This window comes from Coturnix japonica, chromosome 2 (assembly GCF_054131305.1).
Source record: "Coturnix japonica strain WE chromosome 2, WE-NBRP24, whole genome shotgun sequence".
Classification (NCBI taxonomy): Eukaryota; Metazoa; Chordata; class Aves; order Galliformes; family Phasianidae; genus Coturnix; species Coturnix japonica.
In genome coordinates this window covers 16,079,627-16,103,243 of record NC_140664.1, presented here as the reverse complement: position 1 = coordinate 16,103,243, position 23,617 = coordinate 16,079,627, and the positions used below count along the sequence as shown (strand labels likewise).

General features: G+C 42.0%; 1 protein-coding gene across 2 annotated transcripts in view; it reads right to left on the bottom strand.

Moving 5' to 3' along the window:
- RSPO2 (R-spondin 2) overlaps nucleotides 1-21,137 on the bottom strand; it is a 92,728-nt gene extending 71,591 nt beyond the window's left edge. For both annotated transcript variants that reach the window (XM_015856160.3, XM_032442879.2), the window contains exon 1: nucleotides 20,673-21,137. In XM_015856160.3, coding sequence (XP_015711646.1) covers nucleotides 20,673-20,766 — 94 coding nt within the window. In that variant the 5' untranslated portion in view covers nucleotides 20,767-21,137. The remainder of the gene's footprint in view (nucleotides 1-20,672) is intronic.
- Nucleotides 21,138-23,617: the final 2,480 nt, after the last annotated feature.

Sequence of the window (23,617 nt, the reverse complement as noted above, 5' to 3'; positions counted from 1 at the left end):
TAGTCTTTGTAGTCTTTATTCTGAAAAAGGATAAGCAAAAAATAAGCATTGAAACAATTGTTTTAAAATCCAAGCAATGCACTGAAGTAGTGCTTGTTGCTCAGAATGAGTTTTTCCCCACAGAGAGAGGGCTATTACATTTCAGTTTTCAGGAATTTAAAGGGATAATGCAACCAACACTGATGCCTGCTTATCGTAACAGTATAAACTATAATGCTGTTGGCTTGAATCCATTAATGAATTAATCTTTGTCAAAAGAGTGTCTATAAAGAAGGTTCTTAAAAGACCCTAAAGACATTATAGCACTGATGGTTTACCATTATGTGGTATAGCAAAAGTTTTACTCAGCCAGTTCTAAAAGCAGACATATGGAGCCCATTAAAGCCCTCTCTTTTTTGTGGTGTAATTCTGAATGGCTGTATTATGCTACTTATTTAAAATATGGATTGTAACTTCCACCACCAATTAATAAGAACTCCACACATTGCATGCGATTTATAAGATGCACAGACTTTCTCATCAGCACCTAACACTTGAACAATGTCGAGAACTATATTTCAGCTAACTGTAACAAAGATTAATATGATGAGAACCAAATAACTTCGACACTAATTAAGGCAGGAACACAATTTAGCTGCTGTTACAAGTCAGTGAAGAGGTGCTTCCCCTATAAATCTGTATTTTGAACAGCCTTGTCTTTCCCCCTCTCCTCCTCCCCCACATGCATAATGTATACATTGCTATCTCCTGTCACAAATGCATAACCATGTTCAATCACAATATTCCTTCCAAGCAAGGAATTTATATTTAATTTCATAAACAAATATTTTCAAAATAATCTTAGCAACACATGAAACCAATCAACTCAACCGATCCTCCTTCCCTAATAAGAACTGCCTTCTCCATTGCTACTTCCTCTCAGTGCCACACTGAGCACACTTATGTCTGCTTTATCTTTTGCCACCCTTCTTTCTTCACTGTGCTCTTTTGGACTTCCAGATTAACGAAATTGGGCCCCAGTTTTATTTGTGGTATGTAAATTCTATATGAATTCAAAATTCCTTGTAGATACCCTCAATATCAGAGCTACATTATAAGAACCCAAGAGGCAGAGGTGCACGCTCAAGATTCAAGTGACTATCTTGTAAAACATTCTGCCTAAGTAACAAGGATGTAAGGTTTAAGAGATATCTGGAAAAATGTATCTGTATTGCATTGCACACTTATACATGTATGGATTTTGAGTCAAAATCTTCACAGACAAAACAAACTAAAAGAAAGCAAGACAGGAAGGGTTATTTATTTTTACTCAAAACTCTACTGCTTTTAAATGCTGCTAAGATGCAGAAAATGTTGGGTTTAATAAATCATAGCAAACAAGAAAGGTTTCTAAAGGCATAAACCAAAGTAGAAGAACTAACTCCCTTGTCTTCATGAAAACTTCAGTTTTTCAAGTCCATATTACCATCACATTCCATTTAATGTAGTAATGCTGAGCAGGAGAAACTGAGTTTTTGCCAGGAGTTCTAACTATGTCTAACAATTTGCAAAGATAGACTGTCCACTAGAAATGGGTATACTGAAAACAAAAGAGAGGATAAGCCATTTAAGACTCTTCTCTTTGGTCCACCCTCAGCCTTTGGAGTGTTACAAGGCCATGTACCTGCAAGTACACACAGGTCTTAGTTGAGCAGTCAGTCCTGCTCTCAACTGAGCTCAGCACTAGCTTGTGTTCAACTTAGAAGCAGATCCAGTGGAGGTGACCATATGCTGAAACATGCAAGCAGTCAAGACTTATCTGTGCATGACTAAATATTACAAACAAAGCTGAGAACAGAGTTAAATGAACATAAAGTTACCATTTAAATGTTTAATCAATCAGGTGCTATCATTAGCACTAGTACAGCTTTTTCTTTCCCTGTTTTGGTCTTGCTGACAATAACCTGAATGGAAAAAGAGAAAGATCATCTCTATTTGAATCCAAGAAAATAACTTTTGTTTGAAAACTTTTACACTTTATCTCCTTTCTGAAGTTACAAAACATCAAATAAGTCATGCAGTAATCATATACCCAACACTAAACAATTGAACTATCGTATGCAGCAAATATCACAGATGAGGCATTGTATTCTTGATTTGTTGGATTCTTTGCTGAGCAATCACCAACTAATTAACGGGCTAACTACAGAATGCTGAAGTTGCTACATCTGCTCAGATGCCTCTGTTGAAGAAAAAAAAAAAAAAAGATTTCTCATTACAGACACCAGTTTCATATTTGAATTAAAATCAAAGTGCATGCAATGAGAGTTTTCAAGAGATTTCATTACAACTTGAAGCAAACTATTCACAATTTTTCACATAAAAGTGTCCTTTCTGTTTCTAAAAGGAGTGCAAAACTGTATCATCTGCCCACCACAATACTACCCCTTCAGAATACTCTCCCAGGTCTTGTAAGACATTTCAGCAGACTTGGGTTTCTCAATTTGAGATCTGGAAAATTCCAATATATCAAATAACATTACAAAAACAGAAAATCTTTCAGCATAACACAGGGTGCAGGTTTTTTTTCCCCTTGCTTTTGCAACTCACACACACATTTAGACCTAAATAAAATGTGCACTAAGTAACATCAAATGTTATTGCAAAGGAGTTTACGGGTCTTTTAACCCATGTGAAAACAACACAACAGACAAGACAAACCTGCCCACTGTACAGTGCCTTGGGAACTCAAAATGAAAGGTTCATAGGAAGAAACCGAATATCCAGGAATGCTCCAGGAACATCCTGCGCTGTATTAACAACCCGTTAAAATCATCACTGTCTCAACACACAAATGCATCTCCCTCTACTGACAGTTGTTCAGATGGCAAAGTACTTGCCAAAAAGAAAAAAAAAAAAAAGACTGGCTTTTGTTCAAAGAAAACAATGGAACAAGGACAAGAGGCAGCCAAGCTCTAAAGAGCAGTTTAACAGTAGCAGCAAAAAGTAATTTAAAGAAATCTAAGCTATTGTGTTGTTTTTTTTTTTTCCTGAGGTATCTTGTCTTTTTTTCTTTCAGGAAGCAGTAAGATGAAAGTCTGCTACTGTTAGAGATACAGGTACCAATGCTGGTAGATTTTAAGTTTCTGACTATTTGTCTTAACACAGCTGAGAGCAATTAGTCAGTTTACATATGACTGCTATGAGCCCCGTGCATGTTATGCAGGCCATCGGGTTCTGCAGCCTAAACACAACTCTTGATTTAATAGATAAATGAATTTTGCTAAACCACTTCAAATACGGGAATGTTTTCTGAATCTGTGCACTAGCTGCTGGTGTATTGCCATGAAGTCTCACTCCAAAGAGACACAACACATTCTGGCCAAACCCAATAAAAGCTGCACCCCCAAATCCCTTATCAATTAATTAGATGCTGATTTCTATGACTGCTTGTAAGCTACTACACTGATGTCTCATTTAGCAATTATTTGCCCTTTTATTTAGTTATACTTCTAATTAAAGTTGAGCGGTATTCATGAAAAGGTTTTTTTTTGTTTCCCTTCCCTAATTTTCTGTCTAGCCTCCTCCTCCACTGGAAAACACCTCCTTATTTTCTTCCACCAAATCTACTACATCCTTTGATTGCTTTCCCAAATAACCATATCTGTGCTGTGGAAGCATAGTGGTTTCATTCCTAATAGGAAAGATCTGAGACTTCAGAAAGGGACAATATTAAGGATACAGATTCTTTTTCACTCCATCTCAACTAGTACTGACACCTCTTGCTCAGCTGCCAGTGTCATGGAAATCATATTCTAACACACACAATGTTTCAGAGTACCTGAAAATTCTGCTATCCTATCATGTAAGGACAGGAAAAGAGGTAATATGGTGGCACACTAATGCCACATTAGAATTACGCAGCATAATAATTAAGTATTAATTAAGTGGTCCCTAAAGAAGGTCTCCAAACTCATTTCTAAAGGAACTGCCCTTTCACATACACAAATGTATTGGAAGTCCAGCTATCCTGGAAGCCAACACACACCAAAAAAAGATAGATTTTAGTAAGCTATATCAAGCTCTGGAGTATATTGTGGGTTCATTTCTGGAATCACATTTTGAAACATCACATATAATGAATTTACCTTGCATTTTGCTGTTAACCAATTTGAAGCAGTAGCCTGCCACCTTGGTAGCACCAGTACCAATCCAAGAGGCAGACATTGCATGAGAATATGACAACTGTATTCAAAGACCTTAAACCTTCTTTTCCACATGTATGGTTCTCATAGATGAAATTAAGATATAGTCTACAGTATACTTTCCAGCCTAACCAATGACTAGAGTAAGCACAAACTGAAAACACTTTCCATTTGACCTCATGTCAATCAATATTCATTATTCTTAGAGGCAATTACACAACTAAGTATCTATCTTTAAGGAGCCAGCAACTCAGGTTATTCTGGTTCTCAGCTTTTAGAGACCATATTTCTTGTAGCACATCTGTATAACCATTTACTTGTAGAAGTTGTTCCAGTTTCCACTAAATAGTACCAACTAATTCACTCAACCTCTCAGACTCATGTAGTAGATGCTACAGTATTAGAAGGAGTTTGTTCTTTACTGCTCCTGAAAGATCCAAGGAACTCTCAGATTAAACTTGGGAAGGATAACAAAGTCCTAGATTAAAAGGTCAGAGAAAACAAAACAAGACTAGATTTTTATTTATGATTATATAACATCACTGCCAAACATCCTCATTACTGAGTCTTTTTCTTTTGTGAGACCTACCAAAACCTTTAAGTTGCCTTGATTTTGGATTTAATGAAGGCAATAGAGTTGCTGGTCCTACCTATTTAAGCTATGTCCAGCAAGATATGGTATGCATCAAGATGTAACATGAAGTAATGGAGATTTCTTAAGCCGTTTACTCCTAACCCCAAAATAAACTAATAGCAGATGAGTCTAGTCAACAATTTGCTAGTTGCTTAGTACATTCTGACTACCATGTTCTAGAAAGAGCTCTATATATCTGTTTTGCATTAAAGTGCATAATGAAGAACATATTTACATCCTGTGTTTTTCCAATCCTATGCACTATATTACAGGATTAATGGGACTACAGTTCATGTCAGGAGCCAAATTGTTCTAATAAAATATGAAATAGTTATCTACTGGACAGGGTACAGTTTATTTATTGCCAAACTGGTAATAATGCTAACAAAAGAAAGTTTTTCTAAATCGTGTTCATGCCCATAATATTTCACATGCTAAAACTATGCTGAGTAAATAAAAATCCAGAAATCTGAAGGAGTCCTATTCTTTTATTTATTTTATAAGGAACAAACCTGCCTCTTCTAGAAGCAGCTTGTTGTGAGGTGATAGTCCCCCTCTACTCAGCTTTCGTGAGGCCCCACCTGCAGTACTGTATCCAGACCTGGGGCACCCAATACAGGAAGGACGTGGAGCTCTTAGAGCAGGTCCAGAGGAGGGCCACTAAGATGATTAGAGTGCTGGAGCACCTCTCCAATGAGGAAAGTTTGAGGGAACTGGGATTATTTAGCTTGGAGAAGAGAAGGCTCCAGGGAGACCTCATTGTGACCTCTCAGTCCTTGAAGGGAATATACATAAACAGGAGGGGGAATGCCTGTTTACAAGGGTGGGCAGTGATAGGGCAAGGGGGAATGGTTTTAAACTGAGACAGGGGAGGTTTAGGTTAGATGTTAGGAAGAGGTTTTTCACACAGAGGATGGTGATGCACTGGATCAGGTTGCCCTAGGAGATTGGAGAAGACCCATCCCTGGAGGCATTCAAGGCCAGGCTGGATGTGGCTCTGAGCAGCCTGATCTGGTGGTTGGCAACCCTGCACATAGCAGGGGGGTTGAAACTAGATGATCACTGTGGTCCTTTTCAACCCAGGCCATTCTATGATTATATGATTCTAGTTCACTTCAGCTACTTCTACGATATCTAAAGCCTAAACACAGTCCACAGAAGATACAGAAAGTACTGTGCAAACAAGCAAAGGAACACGGTCCTACCAAAGCCCATAAGTTTATTCCCAGCCACAGCTCTTCACAAAACACTTTTGAACCAGTGGTGATATTCTCATTGCACTCAGGTCAATGGAGGATGTGTCATTAATTAAATAGAGTTATTATTTAACCTGGCAGCAGCTCAGCACCACACAGCTGTTCTCTCACCCCCACTGATGAAGGAGAGAGGAAGGAGAGAGCTGGAAACAAAATAAAGTTTGTGGGCTGAGATAAAAGCTATTTACTAAGACAGAAAAGGAAAATGGAAAGAAAAAGGTGAAAACAACAACATACGTATATAGATATATATCTACATTACAGTAACTCACCAACACCCAACCAGTTCCTGAGCAGAGATGGGCCCTTGTCTGGCTCCACACAGCTTTATGGCCTTCCACATGATGTCACATGGTATGGGTAAATAAATACTAAAAATTATGTCAAAGCTGCATATAACTGAGAGGAGGAATAGCAAAGTAATCCATTTTAAAAGGAAGAAGGTAAGAGGAAGAAAAAATAAGTGCCGCTAAACATGGTGGAGAAACATTAAACCTGAAAGATATAACTCTAGAAATATACATATATTATCATACATGTATATATCCAAGTTTTACTAAGATATGGAGAAAGACTTCTCAAACTCTTACTGTTTACATACTACACAAATAGATGGTTCACTGCAGTATCTCACTTTAATTCAATCCCCACTGCACTGTACTTTACATCCTGCTTGCACTAATTTAGCACATTCAAAACATCCACCAAATCTTCTGTCATCCTCCCTACTGTCAACTCAAGGCATCAGAGTTTGAGACATCAAACAAAAATGATGGACCAGACTTTGAGATCTTGAACTGGAACAGATGGAGCTCATTTGCCGTTCAGATACGTACAGCTTTATCTCCTCATCTAGTAGGAATAACATTAAGAAAAAACAGCTTCTGTATTTCATATCCACTTATATCACAGCAGCCTAGAAAGATTGCCACTTTATGGCTATAAAATTTCCTCAATTAAATCAAAAATGATTTACCTGTGCGCCCCACATGTTCAGCTTTCTGGACATTTCAAGCAGAAATTAAGATTACTCTTTGGCAAGAAGCTACTGATTTTTTTTTTGATTTTTTTTTTCCTTAGAGTTTTAAAGCAATGCTTCCATTTTCAGGTAAGTTCCCATAAAAAATAAAACCAGGAAAGTGTTCTCTAAAAGCAGACCTCTTTGAAACAACTTAAAAGCTGAAGTCTGAGGTGCCTCAAATCTCTTGCCATTTCCAAAGTATTTATCATATAATTATCTTATTTAGGTATGAAATAAGATACACTTGCACTCTATGCATATATAAATCTTTCACACTGCAATTAATCAGTCTACTGCAAATAACTACTTGCATATGAAGAGCTCTATCCTTTGTGTCTGAAAATTAGTAAAATATGTCAGGGAACAAAAAAAAAAAAAAAAAAAAAAAAAAAGCATTTAAATTCTCTCGGACACATCTTGCCATGAAAAAAATCTGCAGAGAACACAGACTTCACATCAGCCAGAACAAACCATTCCTAAATCTCTTAGACCACTGGCATGGATGTAATGTTCTACATGCAGATGTTTGCTCTGTCAGTGAACCTGAGGAGGCAGGAAACTCATTTATGTGCTTATCATCCCTCATAAGGACTGTATACATGCCTGGAGACTAACATTCTAGGACCCCTCAGCCACACAAATCACTGATACAACTTAAAATGCAGTGTAATGAAACACTGCCATGTGCACCAGGGAAACTGAGGCACTTGCAATTACTGTTTAAACTATGAATCTTCAACATTTATTTAAAAAGAAGAAGAAAAAAGACAAGAGGGGGAGGAAAGGAAGGGGAAAAAAAAAAAAAGGAAAAAAAAAAAAGGAAAAAGAAAACTCTTTGCATACATAAGAAAATGCATCATGAGGGTGGTGGGATAGAAGAATCTGACATTTAAAACATACTGACCAGCTCTGCTGGTAAGAGAAACAGGCACCTTGGATTCAAATTTCATGCTCCCACCACTAAACCACAATCCCTGCAGAGCATTTAAGTAAAGCTATAAAATGGAACATCAAACAGCAAATGCAAAGCTCTAGGATGTATTTGAATGCTACTAAATATTCAGCTAATCAGGCTTCTCCTTGGCTAAAATATGTAAACAAAACAGAAATTACTCCATACAGTAGAATATCATGGGGATCTTTACATGTTTACTTCATGGAGAGAGCAGATATAGTTTCTGTTACAAACTAAGCATGAATGACAAAAATCGAGAAATGAGTTACAACTGTAAGAAGCACTGATGAAAAAACAAGTCAGTGATGTTTGTGGCTAAACAAAATGGTTAGTGCTTGCCAAAGCTTCAGAAGTTAGCAATGAGACGTAAATGAGAGAGAAGGATAATACTAACTAGTTCTGACATTAAATCATTCCCATACAAGCCTCTGGAGAGACATGCCATATTCCTCCACAGTGCTGCATTTCACTGCGTGCCTTTTCTCATTACTTTTTTGCTAGGCTTAACTGTGACTTACGGTGTGTTTCAGGAAAATCAAGCCCTGAAAGGTGCACGCTAAGCTGAACCTTAAAGAAATACAGAACCAAATACCACTGGCATGGATCTTGCTATTCAGTGAAAAGAAAAGCAGTAACAAAAATTTCACATGGAAATTGATGCAAAGAGCAAAAGCATCACTCACTGCAGCAGCAGTCAATAGTGCTTCAAAGAAAGGCTTAAAGAACTTCTTGCTGGTAAATGCAAATTCCTCTCCACACACAGGTACTCCCAACCTCTCTTACTCAAGCCCAAACCAAGAAGCATAGGATAAAACATTACCTCTAAAGACCTATGATGATACCAAGCATAAATCATGTTGACTTCCATATGAAAGAACTTCACACTTAACCCTGCTGCAATTCTCAGACCTCCAAGACTGGCTATAATGGCCTGTAGGGGTGAATATCCACCTAGTAGCATGACACAAGAGAAACTATTTTGTATACTTCCAGCCCTAGCCCACCTCACTGCTACTTGTTACTCCAGAGGCACTAGGTATCTAAGAATAAGTTGTTTTCAAAGAGACTATCACAGCAGGCATGTTTTTAAGAGTATGGGGCTGATGGGTTAGTTGACCCTTCACAATAAAATAAAATGAATAAAAATCACAACAGATAAAATGCCACTGCTATCAGCTCCTCCATAGTCTTCTGGATTTTGAGGTGTCAGTACACAGTGTTGAGGTTCTCTGCATCTAAGGATATGAATAGGATATGCAGCTGCCTATCAGTTACAGCGCATATAATGATCTGCCAGTGAGGAAAATAGCAAAATTTTTCTCAGCTACATTCTCTTACGACCTCGATAATTAGAAAAAGCCAGCTGCAGCTAATAAGAAACAATGTTAAACTGGGATTCATATTTTTATTATTTACTAAAGAAGAAAAAAAAACTTCACTGCTACTGAGACACAGAAGCCAAGTAAATCACTGGGCTCTTTCACTATGACTGCCGGTAGAAAGCCCTGCGTGGAAAAACTAACTGCAGCTCATCTGGTAGGAACACAAGCCCTAAATGGAGGTCTTCATTCAGGTCAAGCTTTGGCAAATTCTAATCCTTCTCAGGTGACATTACTTGTATTCCACCACATCCCAGTTGATCTCTTCAAATATTTTCCTTCCTCTCCTCCTTAAGCCTTTCAGAGTGTGTTTAAGTAGCACAGACTAATGTTATTTTACCCAATGAGCCTCATATTACACCCGGCTCAATATGCAGTAGTTTCACTTAACGGCTGCTTGGAAAGCTATTAAGAGAAAACAATATGAACCAAGTCAGTCTTCAGATTCAGGTTTAATAGAGTCACATTTCAACCCTCTTCCAAAAGCTGAAAAACCCTACATGTATTTATGCCACTGCTAAAGTTACAAAAACTAGAACTTGGAAGCAGCAGGACTTTTTCCAGGAGTCTGATGGAAAGAACAAAAAGGAATGAAAAAGTGTGAGTTTTCAGATACAGCATTAGAAAAAGCACACTACAATTCTTATTTAAGAGAAATACCTGACATTTGGCCTTCCTGTATAACCTGACAGTACAACTGCTTGACAGTGCAATACTCACCAGAACAAGCACCACTTTGGTTGTATGCACTCTACCAGAGTCAGTTTGGCATCATCCACAGATAAAATGAGTGAGACCAAAGTTAGTTCTGGTATCTCAGACACCTCATTCATAAGTCAGTCTCTGGCATTTGGAAAATGTTAACTTCAGAAAGAAGAATATTGAGGAGAAAAGAAACGCCTATGATGCAAAAATTGGTAAGATATCGAGAACCCAATTTTGTGTTGCCTGATAACTTGAAAAAGCACAGATCACCCAGATAGACCCATGTTTTCATCTTGTTTGGTTTTGCCTCCTACATCTCATTTCCCCTGTACAACAATATTAGTTGGTTTTCTTTGTCTGATTGTTTGTTGTTTTTGGTGTTTTTTTTTTAACATCAGGAGAAGTAAAGTCAGGGTGGAGTAGATGATACTTCAAGACTTCTGCGAGCCTGAGAGTCTTGCTGAAAGGAAAATGACTGGACTCAGAACTCCTGTATCACCACTCAACACAATGAAACTCCTTTACATTGCTTAATAACCTTAATGTTAAGTCCAAACTAAGTCCCTCAACACAGTTAAGGTTATTACTGCAGATAATTTAGCACATGTACCCCAGGGATTCCTAAAGGGACTGGACACTCCATGCTTCCTCTCCACAGCTGATGATTTCCAAAACCAAGCAGGCGTCAATTATGTACTTGACATGTTACCAAATTGCCTTTCCCAGAATCCCAGAACAGCTGAGGCTGGCAGGGCACTCTTTGCCCCTCTGGCCCACCCCTGCTCCAGTAGGGACACTCAGAGCAGGGGGCCCAGGTCCATGGCCAGGCAGCTTCTGAACATCCCCAAGGAATAGATGTTACAGCCTCAGAGGGAGAATCTGTGTTCCAGTTCACACCCACTGCCTTCCTCTCCCAACACTGGCAACACTGAAAAGAACCTGGATTTGTTCTCCTGACACCGTCTTAAGATATGCTGATGAGATCCCCAAGCCTCCTCTTCTCCACGTTTCCTAAAATTCAATCCCTCCTCTGAAGGCCACCAGTGAAGACAGTAATACCTGAGACTGAATAAAACAGTTACGATGAGCACTTAAAATGAAGGAAAGCATAGAACTGTAAAAAGAAACCATGGCCACTGGCATCTCAGCATCAGTGAAGTCACTGCAGTTCTTCAGACCTCACTACTGCTGTGAGAAACACAGCTGGAACCCAAAGCACCTGTTTAGAAGCACCTTTTCAACTGCATGTTTTAATTATTAATTCCCATATTGCCATAACGTCATTTTTCCCCCACACCAATATGCTGCTTCACATTTACATAAAGCAGGAAATTATTTTCTGTTACCACTGGCTTTGATGTGTACATGTGTTAACAAAAGTTTTATGCATGGGAAATCTGCAAATGGCAGCATGCCTTTTCAAGTCAGCTTTCCTCACAAGAGAGGGTTCCAAGCAGGGGAAATCAGACTGACTATTTTGGGGGGGACCAAATTTAGAGGTGAAACCACCTCTGAAGGCATTGAAATATGCAATTCCAAGAGGCTAGGTAAATAAACAAACAACCTACAAAACATCATTTGGTTTCCCACCCCTTGCAAGGGCAAAGCACCTCAAGTCAGAGGCCATACGTAAGCATTTTGCAATAATAGGCAATAGCTTGGAACAAACTAAAACAAGGGGCTGCTGTCTTGTTGCATTGTAAACACAACCTAAGGCCCCTTGGCTGCATTACAGCCTCCTGCTGAGTTACAGTTCCTCTTGCTGTGTCAAAACTAAGCCCACGTCCATCATGTTATTAGCATGTACTGCATACAGCTGGACATAAAACAGGTCTGAACAAGCTGTAATGAAAGGCCAAGGATCATTCCTGCTAGTGGAGGGAAATCCAGGCCAGACTTTGCTCCAGTGACTTTGATTCAGTTTCTTCCTTGGCCATCAGCTAAGCAATGTCAGTACTACCAGGCCCCACCTTGGCTGGGATCCTTAAATGCTAACTCGCTGCAGGTAACATAAAAGATTAGTAACCTTTAATTATCATTAATGGAAGCTTAGCTACAGGTTTGCCAGTACACCAACAGAAAGGTTAGCAGGTTTATAATAAAAACACAGCAATCAAATCTGCAGCAATTGGAAAGGAATTAACTGAGCAAGTCAGTGATATCTAACTTCACCAAGCAAAGTCACTGCTTCTGTGGTTTCCAACCTACCTGGCAAATCCCAGCTCAGGCGCACTGGCTGTAGTCTGGGCCACAATACACATGCAGATGATGTGTGCATGCACTGCAGCCATATGTCTGATGTGGCCGGCCTGGGGTTGGGTGGATGGTGCTTTTTTATTTCAAAAGGTGGCAACCATACGGCTGCAGAGATCATACGTTAGTGCATGTATTTGTCTGTAACATATTTCAGCCAGCATTTCAACTCAGGGAAAAAAAAGAAACTTACCCGCATCAGGAAGTTTATACTTTGTTACACCACTGCATTTCTCTCACACAAAAGCTGTTTTCCCTTTGCGGTGTGACGTGTACAAGTTTTACCCAGCACATAAGCACAGATTCACTGCTGCATCCAATCTGCTTGGGTGAGTGTTCATGCAACCTCTCAGTGACAATACCCAACTGCTGATATCCCAAGCATCATTCATCTTTCAAGGCCCTCACTCTGCCTCACTACATCCACATTTGTGTCTGTTTTTCATCAGGATGATGATTCACCCCCTACCCCCCAAAAAATAAAAGGACAAAAGTTTCTGCAAGGTGAGTTTCAGCCTCCTAATCCCTCACCCATAAGCTCTGGATTATTTTTAGATTTACATTTTAAAAATCCTAGAGCGCAAAAAGAAAAGTTATTATTTACTAACAGTAAATCTTACTGGAAAGACTTTCACAACATCCTGAATCTACATGAACTGCACATGATATTTGCTGGTGCCCTCTTCAAACAGTGGTCATAATGCAATCATGAGTGTTTGTTCTGAAAAGTAATTACAGAATTGCATGCTTGTTCTAAATACTGGTTGTATTTAATTACACTGTCCTCGCTAAAGCCACTCAAATGCCATCCCATAAGAACAAACAAATAAAAATTAGTCATTAAATAGCATGAATTCCATTCATTTATGAAAGGACAAAATCTCACAGATACATGGAGCACTTGGCTCTACTGTAACACAACTGATTAATTACTGGTGGCCATGATTAATCAATTACTGAATGCCAAACTACATGCTACAAAAGGATATAACACAAGCTTCTCCTATTACAGGGAAGCAGATCATGAACTTCTTTTTACACCGTTAACCACATCTTAACAGACTGGATCTTAAAAGCCTCCCATTCCTTTGCCATTACACAGTCAAGGTACTTAAGATAGCTTAAAAGAAACAGCTGAGAAAAAGACCATTTTGTCCCACATTAACATTTTATTCCCTTATGTTCTTCCACTCCACACAGGTTTTACACTCCAAGAGGAAAGACCAAGAAATTGCCAACATCTTCCCATGCCACCATCCAAAAAGAAATGTAAAAAGGCAACTCAGCACATAAAAACAAACAATTGCACCAAAGTGAAGTGAGATTAATGCAAAGCTACATAGATTAATTTCAGTCTTGTCTTCAGGAATACTTCGGTACTGACATAAGGACAAGGAAGGTGTGCATGTTCACAAAATGAACCTGCTCCAGGGAACACTGACAATACAAAGCTCAGATGTGCTTGGCTCTGAAACCAAAGTGCTGAAATGGGCCAAAACTAAGGACACAATGCCTCAAACCCTTGTAGTCTCACAGGATTAAAAAAATCTGCAGAAAGAAGCAGTTGTAATGACCTACAATGGTTACTTCTACTGACCTTCTCATCAACTAAGCTTTTGGCATACAATACATACAAACACCAGTTTCTTGTAATTCCCCCTTCCCTATCTCCATATGGAAACTATACTGCAAAGGTACCATTAATCCAAATGCCTGTCAACCAGACTCTCATTCTTCTGTGCCTGACACACTGCTGTACCAGTGTGTCTTTTTGGGAGCCAATATCTCAAACTGTTTCAACTTCATTTGTCCCCAGAGTTTTGCAAAGGTATTAATGAAGTGTATTAATGAAATGGATAGAATTGTTCATCTCATGGTAAACCAAGTGACAGCTGGATCAGATTTAGAGAAACATAGATCCATCACTTCATTCTCAGTTTGGGCAAGTTGACCTGTTGCCCACAGATATATGAAGTTCAATAAATACAAAAACAAGCTCGAGTCAACAAATGGTTCTAATGTAAGGAGTTGGCTGGACAAAGCCATTATGTAGACAGAAGCAGATGCACAGCCCAAATTCTGCATCTGCCCAGCGGGCCTCAGGAATAGGATTCACCTGATACTTCACTTAGTGAGTTGGACTAGTCAGGATCCAGGTATCAAAGAGTCGTGTTGCAACCCATTTCCACACTCTAAAACAACAACAACAAAAGAACTCAGAGAGGAGATTTAACAGGCTATAAAGCCAACATCACTGCCAAAAAAGTAATAGATTCACTCTGCACGCATAAGGTGACCTTACAGCACCCAAATAACACTTCCAAAAGTATTGCATCTACTAAACAAGCACTGCACAGACAATGAGTATACACATTATGTCAGTACCTAATTTTGGGGTCTAAAGCAGCCTGTGGTGAAAGGATCAAACTGTTACATTTTTGCATTATCAATAGCCAACATGTATGAAGTCATACTTTTTCACTAAGAAAAGGATTAGCAAACACTTGGAGACTAGACAAATACCAGAAGGTTCTCAAAATGTACCCAAACACATCTTTGTGGTGAAAAGAAAAATAATGGGGGGGGGGCGGGAGGGGGGGGGAAGAAGTGGTTTAATTTAGTATTTTAAGAGGGCTGCTCCAAAAGTAATGCCTCCTATTTTATTATGTTGGCCCACAACATCAGAAGCAGATGATGGTGGTATGACACATGTTGCCACATGACAGATGGCAGCAGAGGGGCAGTCTGACAAAATGGTAATTTACTCTATCAAATACTGTTATTGTGCTCTTTGCAACTATTGTAGCTTCCACATGAAAATGTCCATGGAAATACCTTCCAATAGGAGGTATTACTTTCCGAGCTTCATATATATTAAAAATGCCTGAAATAAAACAAGCCTCTAAGAAAAAATAAAGCAGAGCTTTCCAGGGTCTATACCTGTTACTTTTGAGAGAGCTACACCAACATAATTTGTGTAGAAAATGTAAGACAGTCGGATGTGTGGGTTCCCTTCTCATTTGGTATTGTTTTCAGCTTGTTTCAGAAACCAACAACAAAAAGGTGCATATCCGAACTATACTTCAGATATACTAAGAGGCAAGTAAGTGATCTTATTTAACATTTATTGAGTTTATTAATATTTCTGGAGCCCAATCAAAGGGAGGCATCTACAGCAGGATGGATTAACTTGTACCAACAGTTCCAATGACCACAGTGACCAATGTTCCATCAACTATAAAAGAAACATACAATATTCATGTTGAAGATAATTATGTGTAGTCAAGTAAATTCCATTCCTGAAATTTATAATCAAGGATGCATTTTGGAAAGGGGTATTACAACTCAGCTGTAAGTTGTTGAGTTTGATGTACAGTCCAATTGTAACCTGTGATGATCTGCACTTTTGACTTGACAATACTCCCTAATTTACAAAAACTAATCAGTAGCTAAGGTTTGTGTTTGGGTGTTGTTTTTGTTTTGTGTGTTTTTTTAATTAAAAATAGCTACATAAGAAATGAAAAGAAGACCTCTGTTGGATAGTCAGGCTCTTAGCAAAAGAGACTTGAATTTTGGTAGTGAACACTTTTCCACATTCTGCCCTTTAAATAATGACTTTTTTTACTGACAAAGACTTATGTCAAGTATACTAGCATGGTAGTATTTTGTCATAGTAATTACATGTCCTTGTATACTGCAGATGATAGACTTCATTGTGAAACAGCCTTATTTACACCACCTTAACTTCCCTAATCAGTAAGCACCCTCACTTTTAGTATTTGCCATGCATTATGACCTGCTCTAGCATTAGATTTCAGCTAAGCCTTGGAAGACATATTCCCAAACATTGGAAAGTGCTCAAATTAGTCAAAAAGCAGACAAATATACCCTTCAACACACTGAAAGCACTGCAAATTTTCCTACAGGTTTTAATACAGAAAAGTAAAAGGACAGAGATACTATGCCTGTCCAGACACCCATCTAGCCCAGTATACTCACTCCAAGTGACCAGCAATGGAAGCTAGTGGATGCAGACAGGAATGGGCAAGCATGCATACATATAGCACGTGCTGGGATGTGCTCTTCATTTTTGTCTTCGACCTCAGGGTGTCAGATATATGTGACCTGCTCTATGGGAATCCTCCAATTACTTCTCCAGAAGGTCATACATGTCCCCATCAAGCCTACCAGGCCCAAAATGGTGGCTTAAAGATCCCAAGCAGTACTAGAAACCTACATCAGGCAACTGAATCAAGCTCCTGGACTTCAGAGGTCATTTCCAAGCTGAACACCACCCTGCATTTGGAGCACCCCTTCACAAACCCTCACAATCCACTTGAGCACTAATTATCCTCAGTGACACTGTGCCATCAGCTAGTTCATTATTCCTTCATTCACACAAGTTTTGGTTTCTGCTGACATTTTAGTGTAAGAAGCTTCCTTAGACTTACCAGACAATAGGGTGTAAGTAGCCAAAATTTTTTTTCAAGTTTGACTTTTCAGTGGATTCATTGTTAGGATATTGTTGCTGGTGTAATATGATGTGTATATACAGAGTGTTTTATAACTAACTACTCCAAGTAGCCAAGGGTTGAGGAACAGAAGCGACCCTCCAGAGCGTTTGTACTGATCACAAGTACCTGGGGAATAACTCCAGCAAGTGTTAACATGTCTTTTACAAATTGTTACAAGCACTTAAGTAACACCTGAGGAAAACACAGAGTTCAAAGTACAGCTTCCGGAAGGATTTTAAGCCTTAACCCACCAGCAAAAAGTTCACAGTCCTCCAAATGCAACACATGTTTCAAGTTCAAAGAGAAGTAAGCACAGAGAAAAAGCCTGGATACTGACGGACAATCAAAAGGTGTTCTCTGTTCTGTCTGTATGACTGCTGCTGTTGTTCAAGGCAGCGTGTCGCTCTTTGGCGTCGTTACAGTTCTTGTAAAGCAGATGTGGTATATGACTTAATCAAGGCATTTTTTCCTTAATTCCTCTTCCCTCATAATTGAGTCCTCAGCCTTTCCTATAGCCTGACCACACATACAAATGAGAAAGGCTCTGATATTATCCCCTTCTCAAGTAATTATGTAATTGATATAGGGGTTTGAGAAATAGCTTTATCTCAATAAGTTCTCCTCTAGCTGTGAACATATGTAACACATTAATAACTAATGTGTGGTCAAGATCTTCATCTTGCATAAGGTAATACACATCTAAGCAGATTCAATCAGATTCCAGTGACTATGTTCCTCCATATATGCATATACTCCTACAGACACTCCAGGCAGAGCTCTACTAAGCCACTTGGAAACAGGGGGTTTTCCATTCCCAGGCCCTCCTCCTACTTCTACCTACAGATATTTTGCCATCACCACTGTTGCTCACCACTCATGCACTTCCAGTGACGCAGCCTTTATTCAATACAGAATGAAAACATCTAGCACATGAGGATGTACAGTAGCCTTTATCGCACTCACTGAATATGAAGCCTCAAACTGAATTGAAAGACAAGTTTTCTACACAGCTTTTTCTGGAGTTCTGGGATGTAGGTAATCTCCAGTTTCCTCCTGTGAATGTGTCCGATTTGTATCTCTGCACTGTTCCAGCAGTGGTCTCATCAGCTCCACTTAGGCTCTCTTACTACAGAAAAGCCTCCCCATCCATGCAGACACTGCTATCACATTGACTTCAGCAACTAATCTTTTTGGTGGTCATTACCATAGAAAATAAACTCCTCTCAGTCAATGCTTCTGCAGGATACTATCAGTCCTCCTGATAAGCATGGCTAACAGTCTTCATTTCTACATACAACTACCATTTGGATGTGAAGTTCAGGAAAGTTGTTCTCCTCACTTCTCAAAATAATTGGTCTCTCAAAAACACCACCACGTTCAGTGAAATCCTAAGACATGGAGTCACACATCTTATGCTGAGCAACATAGAGAAAGAACAAATAGTAGCCATTCAAAATAAGTGGGAGAAAAAACTGAATTAAACAATTAAACAGGAAAGGGAAAGGAGGCGTTTTGGTATTTATTCAGCTAGTGATAAGGTTGGACTACGGACTTTTAAACTACATACCCTTCAATACTTTTTAGAATAGATTCCGTTAGGAAGGCCAATCATCATATCTACCTTCTTAGGCTCAAGACCTCTAATGGGAGGAGGTGCTTGAGTGTATCCAGAGAAGTAAGGTCTGCCTGAACCTTGCAGAGCAGATTCTAATGAGCCACCAGAGTAACTAAGAGGAACAGTGGCATTCACAGCATCTGTTGACTGTGATACATATAAAGCACAACCTTTAAAACAGGGATACACACTAACAGGGCAAAAACCAATGCCTGAAGGGAGCCACATTCTAAGCAACAGTATTTCATTCCACTTCTACCGCAGTGTTGCACGATTCCTTGGTATGAGAAAGGGTTGAAAGAAGAAGGGGAATACAGAAGTCTGGAAACGTCCACCCAAATTAACTAAATTCTTGTTTACTGGAGTATCCCACAGTAGTTACAAACACACAAATATGCAGCCATATATATACTTAACATTCACAATACACAATTCAGCTGCTTTTCAGAAGGAAAAAAAAAGTCAGCTACACATGATTTTTGCCCTGATTCCAGACTGAATGCAATTGATTTCTACCACACAGGAGACTGAATTGATGCCAAACTTTTCATTTCATTAAGAAAATGATATTACGGAGCATCTGAGATCATGTAACAGACAAAATAGAATGCCAAAGAAATGTTAACTGCCAGTACCCCACAGTGAATGCCTGATTATTTGCAGATGGGATATGGAAAAATTGTGAAATTATTGGAATTTTGAGTCCTGTACGAAAGCATTACTTCAGACTGCATGTGTCATGGCAAACGTCTATTATAGTATTGAATGCATTCTTAGCTTTTGCTTTCAGTGCTCAAAACTGGCTGCGCTTACTTCTTCAGCTTTATTAACTGGAAAAGACCACATTCTTCAAAGCACAGAACAGAACCCTTAGGTGATGGCACAAAACAGTGCCAGTAAGTCAACTATCAATACCGACCTTATTTATCCAATAACTAAACTAAAAACTAATTTAAATCAATCTCCTTGGAAAAGCCAATTGTTCAACAAGCTCAACAATTGCTCCGAGATCAATCGTCGAACATGAGATCAATTAAAACCAGCTTAGGTTTGGTCAGAGGACAATTCACACAACTCGAGCTCCATGCCTATTCATTTCGCGCTCCCACAATGCAGCCCTTAAGCTCTGTTGTAAAGCAGAAATACCGCTATCACCCTCCGCTGTCTCGTCAGCACTCTAAGTAGTTCCACATTTAATTAAAGACACAGTATCCCCTTTGTTAGCATAGATAGGCTGGTCACTTTCAAGGACTGCTATCGTTTTAGCCACACACTGAAGTTAAATTCTGGAAACCATCTGTTGGAGAACCATCAAAATTAAAGTGCCGTACAGTTTTATTTGTGCCTATTCTGAGGTTGCGGGGAAGCACAAGCTCTTCTGCAAGTTTTACTGCTATCTGTACCGGCTTTACGTTGTAGATGTTCGCTCCCTCCCCACTCAAATATCCCGTCGGTTCTATTTGTCCCGAAATCCCAACGTCTGTCCCAGTGCTGGAGCCACCTGATATACGGTTAGCGTAGGGAAAGGGGGGAAAGGCTGTGAAAAGAACGGGGAAACGAACGGCAAAGCGACTGAGAACATGTAGAAAATAGAAACATTCTATACTGAAGGTGATTTGTCCGACAGAAAATAAGAAATAAAAGGAAGAAAGAGGGAAGCAGCCCGCAGGCTGCTGACAGCTGGGAAGAGCTGCAGTAACCGCTGCGGCCACACGGGTGCTGTACAGACACACCGCTCCGCTCTCAACTCTGCAATCCCCGCAGCAGCATCTCAGCAAAACAGACCCGATCCCAACGCACCGCTTGTCCCCGTTTCTCAATGTGCTCTGCGCGCTTCGAGCCCAACTTCACCACTCAACAAAGCAAAACCTCTGCAAACCACTGCCCGAGGCTCCGCCGTACCGGGACCAGACCGCAGGGCGGACGGAGAGCAACCCCAGCGCCCAAACCTAAGAGCGCGCCCCGCGACCCCGCTCGCTGCGAACCGCTGCGGAGCCGCGCGGCGGCACCGGGGGGCGGCCGCGGGACTCCGGTACTCCGAGAGCGGTGCGAGGCAGGCGGTCGGCGGAGCCCGTCGGTGCAGCCGGCCCGGGGTCGGCTCACCTGCCTCGGGCAGGGGGCGGGCACGGCGGCCCCCGCGGCTCCTCCTCACTCACCTCTCTTGCCGCGTCTCCAGCGGCCGGTTTGGCAGTGGCCGTAATCCATACAGTTCAGGACGATCAAGGCAAAGGAGAAAAGGCGAAACCGCATTCTGGGCCGCTGGGGCGGGCGGGCAGCCTCCTCCGGCGGCGGCGCGGGGCGGGCGGAGGGGGCAGCGGCTGCTGCGGGAGCTCACGCGCCTCCCGCTGCCCTGAACGCGAGCTGCGAACTTGCGGCGCCTTCCAGCATCGCCCCTGCGCTGCGCGGAGAGAGAAGGGGAAAGCGCCGCTCGGGGGAAAGCGCCTCTCTTACCCTCCCCTTTCTCCGGCTTTCCTCGGGAAAATCAAAAGGAAGAAAAGAAACAAAAAGCTCGGTCCGACTGCGGCCGGGAGCGGAGCTTCCGAGCGGAGTCACCGAGTGCCCCCAACTTTTTCTCCGGCGCTACAGCGAGCGCAGCCTCCGGACCCGCTCGCCCCGGGCCGGGCTGTCAGCCTCGCCAGCCGCTATTTATCCCGGCTCAGGGGCGCACCCCGCCCACAGGCGCTCAGGTCGCAGCACGGCGGGGCCGAAGCCGCCTCCCCTACCTTCCGCGGCGCGGCCCCGCAGCCAGCCCGCCCCGTCGGCGGGGCCGCAGAGCCACTCGGCTCCGCGGGGCTGCCCCCCGCGCCCGGCTCGAGTCTGGGGGGAGGGAGCTCCCGGCCGCATGCGGGCGACGTCCGCGTTCCCCCCCCACACACACACCCCGCTCCTCCTTCTCCTCCGCCCGGCTGCACGCCGCGCCGCCCGCTCCCCCCGGCCGCCCGCAGCCTCTCGGCGGGGGCCGCCCCCCGGGGCCGCGGGATGGAGCCGCGCCGCGCTCCCGGCCATGCCGCCGCCGCCGCCCGCCCTAGCGCCGCCCGGCGCCGCGCCCCCGCCTCCTCCCGCCCGGGCCTTAGCGCCGCCCGCCCCGCGACCCCCGGGGTTCGGGCTCGGCTCGGCGCGCCGCTGCCTCTCCTGCAAAGCCTCCTGGCGTGCATAGAGCACGCTCACTTCGCTCTTTCTTTCCTTCTTCCCGCAGCGTTCAGTAATTAAATCTGTTTCTCTCTTTCAGCCCTGTTTTGAAGACTTTAAGCCATTCGTTTTCCCTTCTTTCAGCTCCTAAAATCGCATCTCTCAATCTCCCAAAGCTCTCCACTGAGGAGCCACTTGCACTGTTCTGGGAAGGTTATTCTTGAAGTCCCCAGGTATAAGTGCACAGAGTGACTTTTAGCCATTCCTCTCCACATCTCCGCTTGGCAAAGGTACTGCAGAGCGCTGATTCCCTGGTGAAGTTGGAACCAGGCAGCACTGCCAAGAGAGGATGGAACACGAGAGGACCCCAGAGCTCTCAGAAACACTTAGCTCTGGCCAGGGGCATTTGTTATCTCCTCACATCATCCACTGCACTGGCAGCTGCTGGACCCGGGCAAGCTTCTCCTCCACAGCTTGGGCTATCTACCTGACCACAGAGAGGAGAAGTTTGATTGTATGGTGTTTAACACACTGCCCCTGGACCTCAGAACTTCTGACTATATTTATCAGTATAATAATATTCTAAAGCAGAAAAGCGTTGGTACCCTTGGGCAGAAGAGTGAGTTACAAGGAATGCAAGTCACTTGCTTGGATCCAGAAGGCAGAGTCAAACTCAGTCCTGTGTTTCCCAAGTTTTCAGTGCTGTAACCCCTGGGCTGCCCTCCTTTGTGCTCACATGTGGCACAGCAGCAGTGCTACACTTGTGTAACTGTGAGGATGAATGGTGAAGATCTTTACAAGTTATATGATTTGCCTCTGGTTTGTACAGGTACACTCTGATCAGTAAAGGACTGGATAATGGTCAAGCCCACAGAGTGGTGGATGGTGCTGAGGGCCTGTCCTGTTCTACATCTGCACTGATGACCTGTATAAGAGCATTGAAAGTACTCCTCAGTAAGTTTGCAGATGACACCAAGTTAGGAGGAATGTCAGTCTGCCTTGCGGTGGGAAGTGCCTACAAAAAGATCCGGGCAGACTGGATTGCTGGGCTGAGGCCAATTGTATGAGCATCAACAGGACCAAGTGCCATGTCCTGCACTTTGGCCACAACAGCCCCAGTCAATGCTACAGATCTGTGGCAGAGTGGCTGGAAAGTTGTGCATGGGAAAATGATAAGGGAATGTTGATCACTGCTAAGCAGAACATGAGCCAGTAGTGTGCCCAGGAAGCTAAGAGTCCTAGCTTGCCTTAGAAACTGCCAGCAGGAGCAGGGAGGTGATCATCCCTCTGTACTCAGCACTGGTAAGGCTGCTCCTTGAGTACTGCATTGACTTTTGGGCCCATCTCTACAAGAATAACAGTGAAGCACTGAAGCATATTCAGAGAAGGGCAACGAAGCTGTGAGGGGTCTGGAGCACAAGTTTTATGGGGAGTGGCTGAGGGAATTGGAGTTGTTCAGCCTGGAGAAGGGGAGGCTCAGGGGAGACCTAATCACTCTTTACAACTCCCTGAAAGGAGGTTGTAGTGAGGTGGGGGTTGGCCTCTTCTCCTGGGTAACAGTTATGGGACAAGAGGGAATGGCTTCAAGTTGCACCGGGGAGGCTCAGGATGGATATGAAGAAAAATTTCTTAGAAAGGATGGTAATGCATTGGAATGGGCTGCCCAGAGAGGTGGTAGAGTCACCATTCCTGTAGGTATTCAAGAAACAAGGAGATGTCATGCTGAGTGACATGGGTTAATGGGCATGGCAGTGATGGATTAACAATTGGACCAGATGATCTTAGTGGTTTTATCTGACCTTACTGATTCTGTGACCTCAATATAGAATAATAACTTCTGGTGACAAATCTTTATTTACCATAACTGTTATTGGAGATTTGAATGTATGAGGTCCCACTCTGCTACTCTGCAGAGCCAGAACCTTCAGCTAACTCATCCAGACCTAAGAATTAGGTCAGCCAAGGTCCTTCC